A 9,352-nucleotide genomic window follows, 5' to 3' on the forward strand; every position below is an offset into this window, starting at 1 on the left:
AAATCTGTTTGGGAAAAAATAAGTTGTTGAATAACAATAGATTGAAAAAAGTGTTTGCATTTACACCTTTACTGTTTACCAGCAATCCGTATTGTACTTGAAATCAATTGATTTTGTCATTGATGTTGATGAAAATCAATCTCAATAATTTATCCATCATGAAACAACATTATTTCATGTAAAGAATGAGAGAGGCAAGGGAAAATGAAAGAAAATTTATTGTTTCTCCCTGATCTGAATCGACTTGAAATTTGTAAATTTTTTTACTTTCACAAGTTTACTCATTTTTTCCTGATAAACAATGGTCACAATTCATCATGCCAACAGTTTATCAAAAATGGCAAAAAACTCGATTCCATTTGTGACTTGTTTTCCGAGTTTAACATTTCTTTACCTCTTCACTTGTTTTACATCTCAACTTGACTGAACTGAACAAAGTTCACAATCAAACTGAATCAAAACCTATACAGAAAAAGGCAGCCAAAAAAATAAACGATTGAAACGTTATAAGTGAATATAGATCATGATGAAGATCATGCGTTCTGTAAACAGAGAAGTAAAAAAAACTTCATCAGTTTACCATGTTCACTGTGTATGTGTGTGTGTGATCAACTTATTATAACTTTAGTATCAAGTTTCCTCTCATTGAATGCAAGTTGAATGACTAAAAACTCAATTCTGTTCAATCAGTGAAACAAGCAATAGAAAGGAGAAACATAAAGCGATATTTCTTTTCCATTCATTAGCATTTTGTTTAATTGTCTTTTTTGTGCCATCAATTTCATAATTAACAACCTCATTATCAACATGGATGTAAAGTGAAAGTTTCAATTGAATCACCATGAAGGGTTAACAATTATCGAATTTTTTGGAAAATTTCAAAAATTCGAAAAGTTTCATCAAAGTTTGACTTTAAAATTTACTCTCATAAGCATATCAATTTTTTGGAATATAATTCATTTCGATCAGCAAAATGCTCAACCTAAAAGTGACTTGATTGTTGGTTTATCTTCAATCCATTTCCACTCATCAAACAAGGATCATTCATTGTTAATGTTATTGTGCATAAAGTTACATTATGATCAACTCTGCTAATCTATTTTTACTTCTTGCTATTTATCATGTTATTCAGGGTAAGTTTAACTTTATTCACTGTAAAATTTTTAGACTGAAAACTTTTTCTGTTTGCAAAACTTTTCTTCACTTTTCATCCTTCTCTTGATAAGGTCCATATTGAGATCATTTAATTTTCACTCTAACCTTTTACCATCAACTGATTGATTGTAGATCATTATATATTCATGGTTATGTTTGTAATAATGATAATAATACATTTACCTTGACTACCGAAAAACACAGAATTGTAAACTAATATTATTAATAACAAAAACTTTCTCTCTTCTTCTCTCCCTTTATCTCTTTTGTTTTCTGGTTTTCATTATCTATTTTTACCCTCATAATCATGTACGATGGATACCCTTGTACATCCAGAGACCAGGCTGGTTACATCTTTACGATTGATTATGTTTGATTTACCTTCTCCCGTGATGCGTGGTGATTCAGTTGAACTTTCATGTATTTATGAACTTGAAAATGATCGTTTATATTCAGTTAAATGGTACAAGAATAATGTTGAATTTTACCGATTTGTACCAAGAGATTGGCCACCCGGTCAGTTTTTACCTCATAAAGGAATTCGAGTTGATGTAAGTTAAAGTTTTTACACTCTGTACTCAGTTTCTTTCGCCAACCTCAAACTGTTTAAAGATCAAACAACAGTCAATAGTCACAGGTTGTAAGCTCAAGTTTACTCAGCCTTGAAACAAGTGCAAACTTGTCACGAGTCAAAGGCATGAACAGAAGCTCTTGGTTAACCGCAAGACTCGACCTTTCAGGTTGAAGTATTGACAGTCAACTGAGGTCGAGACTTGTTTGACAATTTTACTTAAAACTGATAACTTTAGCTTCACCTCTTGACCCTAACTCTCAATCATTTTGAGCAAAATTCTTGATTACTGTGCAAAGTTTCATTAATTTTAGAGCAATTTCTATTAGTTAATCTTACACAATTATTCGTTTGAATCAACTTAAACAATAAGCTTAGCTTACTAGTCTAATAATAATACTTTACCGTGATTATCATTTGCATAAACGGTAACAATGAAGATGTACGAGAAAAAAAATGTAATGAGTAGCAAAAAAAGTATAGCATTAACAGTTGAGTAATAATCTTTTTAAGGTTATTTACTGAACCTTTTTTTTTGATACAATTGGTGTAATTGATGATGAAAAATGAAAGGATAATGAGGCAAGAAAAAAAAGAGTTAACAATGAATCAGAAAAACAGAATAAGCAAAATTGAGTAAATTATTTCATAGCTATTTCCACGTTGCTTGAATAATACCTAATAATAAACTCTGTTAAATACTCTGAAAACCACAGATAAATATAACAATAATTTTAATCAAGAAGAGCAAAAAAAGAATCACACTTTTTCCTCATCATCTTGCATCTTTATCAATTAGACAATGATGTTGATGAACCCAAAATGCTTAACCAATTAACATTATCAGGTTGAGTGAAATGTTGATTAACATGCAATTGAATTGCTCTTTATCAATTAACCAATGCTGATTCACTGGGAATGGAGTGAAAATGGAAAGCAAGGAAACACAATTTTTACTCATCAAATGATATTATGATAATGAGATAATATTTTATTTTGATAAATGATAAACATTTACTTTTTTCATCTTTTCTTGCACTTTTTTTGCTCTCCTTCCAAAGCCAATTCACAGAGGAAATTATATTATACCATGATATTTAAGTGGATACAAAAAAAACATTTAAATATCATCATCTTTTGAACACCAATTTGAGAGGTAAAATTGTTTTTGTGTGTTTTCCATTTCTTTACCTTATGCTTTTTTCACCTTATTCAAGTTTAAAAATGAAATTGAGTAAAACGATATTCAATCTCTCCATGGAATTGAAATTTTATTATTTATCAATTTATTATTGTGAGAAAAGTAAAGACAATTTTCGATGGGAAGAAATGAAAGAAAGTAACAAAAAAAGTTCTTAGAAGTTGATTGATCATAATCGTATTGATCTATCACCATGACTTTAAAACGCAAATGTTTATCAATACCGAGCAAGATAATGTAATTATTTTTTCTTTTCATCCAATATTCATCTAGTCAAGTTCAATGAGTAAATCATTATTGGCATAATTTCGTGTTAAATGAACTTTCTCAGAAGGATAAAGGAATATAAAGTTTTCCAAATTCAATGAATCAGGGAAAAGATGAATATTGGATAATTTTACCAAAGGAATAGGCAAAGGAAAAAAGCAATTTCCAAATGAATTTATCTATTTTCATTTTCATTATTGCAAACCTTGAGTTTGATTGCTTTATCGTTTATTAGTGGAAAAATATTAATATCAAAATGGTTCAATTCTTGAACTTTTTTTCTCTCCTTTTTTTACCTTCAACTTGGCAAGTGAAAACTAATTTGAATTCATCTTTCATGGACAGATACAATGGAGCAAAGTTGTGAGTCGGGAAAAGCAACTGGCAAACATAATTGTCATGATAATGATAATAATAATCTTAATTTCATTCCATGTGACTGATTTTCAGATCATTTCCATTAGATTTAGTTGATGTTGGGAGAAGACAAAAAGAGTGGAAAAGGAAGACAAAAAAACAAAAGAAAGTGAATTTTTTTAGCCAAACATTGCATTAATATCGATTGAGAGTTGAAAAAATATTATTTATATCAAGATACAGATATGTGTCTATAATGTAATATGCACATGAAAATACATTTAGTGATAGAGAAAGTTCAGTGAGTTCAAGATACACAGAGAAAAGAATCAGAAAAAAGGAGAAATTATGAGTATTGATTATGACGACAATCAATGAGGCTAAACATGGTAAAAATGGGTTCAATGCAAGAATAAAAATGAATGGAAAAAAAAGTTGCAAAACAATTGACAGATGAGTTTAGTTGATGATCAAGAGTTGAATACTTTTAAATTGTGTAAATGCTCACGCCAAGCATTTGATCAAAGGTTAACTCGATTGACGTTTGAAGCGTCCCACACTAAAGGCTTAGCTTGAGTACTTTGAGAATCGTGATTTTACTTAACTTTTTTCTTCTACTTTGCAGTTCAACTTTTGAAAGTTGAAACATGACTGAATGAGAAAGTTATTAAATCATCATTTTATGTCTTATTCAATTTTAGGGTTGAAAGCATGAACAAGGAAAATATTTTTATACATTAAAAAGGCTGATTCTTCATTCACCTATTTTGATTGTCGATTCAGCGATGTTTTTCTTTATTTGAAATGAACTTTGATTGAAAAATGTTTCGAGAATAAAAAAGCAATGACAAAGTTAACCAGTCAAATGGTATTCAAGTCATGGATGTTTATGAATAGAGTATGAAAAATTATGAGAAGACAAAAAAAAGTCTCATCAAAAGATAAATAAATAAATAGTATTTTCAATTTTATTGTTCATGATAACTTTGTTCATCAGTTTATTCCTTATTCAAGTTCACATTTTACTGTCAACATTTGGTAACCTTTACTGTCCAGCAACTTTTGTTTTTCCATTAAATGTTAATGTTCCAATTTCTATTCAAATTGTTGATTCGTTTTAATGGTTCTTGACACAATTACTCTGGTTCTGTTCGTAAACACTCGACTCTGACATTAACTGTCTACTTTATTGAGTAAATCATCTTTAATCATTTGTCACTTCATCTTCATTCTTATTCCTTTTTCTTGAGTTTTCACCGCCACTTAACCCTGTTTTTACCCATTGAGGCCAATTATACCTGGGTTGCCATAATTTGATTAAATGTCAACCATGTTTTAAAAGATTTTCAGATGTTGAAAGGAAAAAAAAGAGAAGATAAAAAATTCTAGTAAACGTGTTCAACATTATTCTGATGGATGATAACAGGGAGTGAAAAATGACTCCCAGTCTTTCTATTTGCAATTTTTTTCTTTAAATTCTGTCAAAAGAATTAGACTTTTAACTTATCACAACAAAATTAACATAATATTTGTGTATAAGTCTTTGACTCAGTGTCTCGTCATTTCTCAAAAGTAAAGTTCATTTATCTCGGAAAAGTACAGAATTATGATGAGTTGAACTTTTCTTTTCTTTACTTTTCTCTCTCACTGCAAACAAATGATACTTATTCACCTTAGAGTCCATTTGGTTTGACTGTTTCAATATTTTTCCGTGTTCATTATTTTCTCCTTCCTTTTAATGCTGCTGTTCATTTTTATTCCAATTGATTCAGTAAATCCTTGAATTTATGTAACAAATATATTCAATCTGTATATTCATTGTTAATAATGCATTTTGTGTTTTTGCTTCAAGTAAAGGCAAAACAGAAAGAAGAAGAAGAAGAAAATCATTTTTGCCTAACTGTATCCATTTATCAATCTTGGGATAACTTTAACAGTATTTTTCTCTACTTGTTACATGAATGTAATTCATAACCACATCATGACCAGAACTTTTCTCTCTCAAGGAAAAGTTAATGCCAAACAAATTCAATTTAAATGATTTTACTTTTTTTACTCTCCTTTTTTTCCTCCTCATTCATGTTATTATTTTGCTTCTTTGTACAAAATCAAAGTATACTTACCAAGGAAAGCAACATTTGACTAAATTTGTACATTGTTCATGTAATTCAGATATTTGCTCATTATGATGATCACAGAATTTCAAGAGTAGAAAATCAAAGATTCATTGGGAAACTTGCAAGACTCCAAGTTGTCTCAATTTTCAAACAAAGTACTAATTTTTTTCCATTGATTTTCCATCTTTGACAGTTATCGAGATCAGGGAAAAATTCCGTTTATCTAAAAGATGTCGACCTTAATTCAACGGGAATTTACCGCTGTGAAGTTTCAGCCGAAGCTCCTACTTTCAACACGGCTGAGATGGAGAAAGAAATGAAAGTTTTTGGTAAGTTCAAGTAATCCAATGATTATAATAATATTGTACCATTATGAAGTACTTAAAGGTGCAAATATAAGAGTTAAATAACAGTTAGTTAGCAGACATTCGATGAGGCGGTGATTTAATTTTTTGTCCCGCAAAGGCAGAGTTAGTCAAGTTGAGTTGAGTTGAGTTAAGCTTGAGTCACCGGCAAGTAGTCATTGTGAGTTGCAACTTTTTTTATCACAATTATAATGCAAAATAATGAGCTGATCTTGAGCGTCATTAAAGTTGGTTAAACTTTTATTCAAATACTTGATGAGTGAACATGTTGGCTGAATAAAGCACATTTATGTTTAACCAATTTCTTGTCACATAATGAAAAATAACCTTTTGATGTACATCAAGTTTTGAAATTGAATTTGATGCATTTCACCTTTTATTCACCTTTCCTTTTTCCATTTGATAGTTTTGCCTTCTGAAGGACCAAAAATTACTGGAACAAAGCGTCAGGTAAAATTGGGTGATTCAATTAATCCAAATTGTACTTCATCCAAATCAAAACCAGCATCAACCTTAAGATGGTTTATAAATGGTAATGAGGTAAGTTCATTATATTATTTTTACCTCTACTATTACATTGCTATTGGTACTTATTATCTTTATTAATATCAATGGCATTATCTTATCATGATAATGATCGTATTCCAGGCAATGGTATATGTAAAAACAATTTTATCCTCTTTTCCTTTTTTTTGTTCATATTCATATTCCTATTATTCAGATTGTTTATTCATTGGGATGTAAATTTTGTTTTCATCATTTTTGTTCTCCTCTTGATTCTCATTGAGGATTCAAATGGTTATAAATATCAAAATTATCACAATCATGAAAACCTACTCATTTTATTAATGATCATTATCTTTTGTAGTTTATTATTTGTCTCTCTATCAACCTGTTTACAATCAAGTCTTTGATTGATTCATTCTCATTCATTTTCATTCATTTCTTCTCCAGGTTGGAATTGAACATCAAAGTTCTCATTCAACGACATTACATGAAGATGGACTGGAATCTTCTCATTTAGGTTTAAAAATGATTGTTAAAGATGAACATTTTAAGAATGGTCTAATGAAAATCAAGTGTACAGCAACCATATCAAGAATTTATATCATGTCCAATGAAGCAACGATACGAGCTGAAGGCTTAAGCCATCAATCATCAAGGCTTCATCTGAGTGAAAATTTAAACCAAGGTAAGGTTGTTTGATTGATGCAGAGAAGAGAGTCAAGTCAGGTCAAACTCTGAGGGAATGTAAAGGCTAGTCACGTAGCTCAAAAAGTCCTCGACTAAATAGCTAATAATGCCATTCAACCACAACCCACCACAGCTTTTGTCCGCCTTTAGCTTAACCTCTCTACAGTGCCTCAGTTTTTAGTTAAAGTAAAGTCTCTAATGAAAATATCGAAGCTTTCAAAGTGAAAAATGAATTTTAAAATCGAGCGTCTGTTACCGACGCCATTTAGTAATGACTTTTTCCCAACTTTATTCTGATTCTATAGTCATCCTAGTTTCTCCGTGATTTAATGGTCACATCAATTTTACATTAATTTATTTTAACATTTTTCTTCTCTTTCTCTTTCTTTCTTACATGTTTGTTTTTACTTGAACCCTCTATTTATATGGAAACCTTTCTTTACCCATTTTCATCATTTCACCCTGTGCTCGGGATAACAATAACATTGAAACTTAATCAACTTGATTGAATTACGATTATAAAGCTGTTCAACCTTCTGCAACAACAAGCTGTTTCTTACTAACCAATTCACTGACACTCATCTCAATTATACTGATTAATCTTCTATTGAATCAGTTGAAAACATAAGATCAAAAAGTGCATCAAAATGTAATATTGTAAAATCATCAAGACACGTTTAAAGTTTTAAAACAAAAAAAACAAACTTTGTCCAGTTAGTCAGTCAACTAAAAACAAGAGTTGCAAAGTAAACTCAATTAGACTGGATGAAAACTGGTGAAAACAATTGAACAGATAATTTGCTCAAAAGAACAAAACAATCACATGAGAGAATCATGCTGTAAAATATGAAGAAACTGAAACTTATTTGAAATCAAAGATGAACCAAGTGTACTTTTGTAGAAGCAGATGGAGCCACAGAGATTGACTCTTCCAAAGTAAACCAGATTTAAAGGCAGTTTTGCCCTGCAAATTGATACATCATTACAATAAGTGCAAAGCCAAATCATGAGTTGCGACTTCGAGGTTGAAACAAAAGACCATTAGGAACCCATAATGTCTACAACATTGGCATCGACAATCAATAGATTATCAATCAATCTGCAGATGAAATCAATCTTTATCGTCTTGCTCTTCTCCCTTTGGCTCGATAATTTCCATCATTCATTGTATCAATTTTTCAAGTGGCTTTATTCACTCAATCAACTTGATTAGACAATGGGTCTAGTCAATCAAATGGTCTTCGTTGAGTCAACAAACGTTTCTCTCTTCGATTCAAGCAATGATAATCAAATTTTTTTCGTAAAACAAAAAGTCTGCATAGACAATCGATCCTGTGGCGACAATTGAAGCTTTGATTCATCATGAACAACTTTGGAAATCGATCAAAGTTACATTTATCAATGAACGAGAACCAGCTTTTTGCACAACATTGAACTGTTGTGTAAGTTGAAGGATGAAAGGGGCGAAAAACTAAACAAAGTATTGTATTAATTGTAATATTGTTTTATTTACTAACAAATCAAGGAATGTTAAGGTTGATTCCAAATTATTAAAAGTTGTTGATTCAACGATTATTTTTTAGTGAGATTGATCAAGCTTCTTGAAAAATCATTAACAATTAAAGATTTATTTGTAACATTTTGTTGATTTTAATGCGATTTGTAATTATTTTAAGCTCGATTCAAGAAATTTTGTGTATTGATTCGAAGCTTTTCACATTACTGCAATACAAGTGATCATGACTAATCGGAAATTATTTTTACTGACAAGGGAAATGAGGGAAGTGATACGGTTAGAATCGGATAAAAAGTGTATAGTTCTGTTGGACATGAATCATGACGAAAATAGTGGGTTACCGCAGAAAGTTGAGAAGGCAATTATCCTTTTCTAACTCTAAGTTCGATCATTGATTTTCAAAACGCGTAAAACCAAAGTAAATACGTTTAAAAGAACTGGCGTAATGATGAAAAATCGTCAAAATGAGAAAAGCTAAACAAAAATAAATCTATTATAGTTTTGCAATTGAAAAAAATACAAACCAAATTTAGAATTTGAAACCGATTTCATCAAAATATTCGATCAGCGAAATTTTGCAATTACACAAATGCGTTCATTTGTTCTAAA

General features: G+C 30.3%; 1 protein-coding gene across 1 annotated transcript; it reads left to right on the forward strand.

The window, feature by feature from the left end:
- The first annotated feature begins 594 nt into the window (after positions 1-594).
- Positions 595-8,881, forward strand: LOC107370601 (uncharacterized). The gene is made up of 6 exons (XM_015938577.3): positions 595-1,133; positions 1,492-1,706; positions 5,862-5,997; positions 6,440-6,573; positions 6,988-7,225; positions 7,752-8,881. Exons 1-6 carry the CDS (start codon positions 1,079-1,081, stop codon positions 7,853-7,855), a joined length of 882 nt encoding a protein of 293 aa, XP_015794063.1. The 5' UTR covers positions 595-1,078; the 3' UTR covers positions 7,856-8,881.
- Positions 8,882-9,352: the final 471 nt, after the last annotated feature.

Source organism: Tetranychus urticae, chromosome 2 (assembly GCF_039701765.1).
Source record: "Tetranychus urticae isolate SD_2017Ah chromosome 2, NJAU_TeUrti_SD_1.0, whole genome shotgun sequence".
Lineage (NCBI taxonomy): Eukaryota > Metazoa > Arthropoda > Arachnida > Trombidiformes > Tetranychidae > Tetranychus > Tetranychus urticae.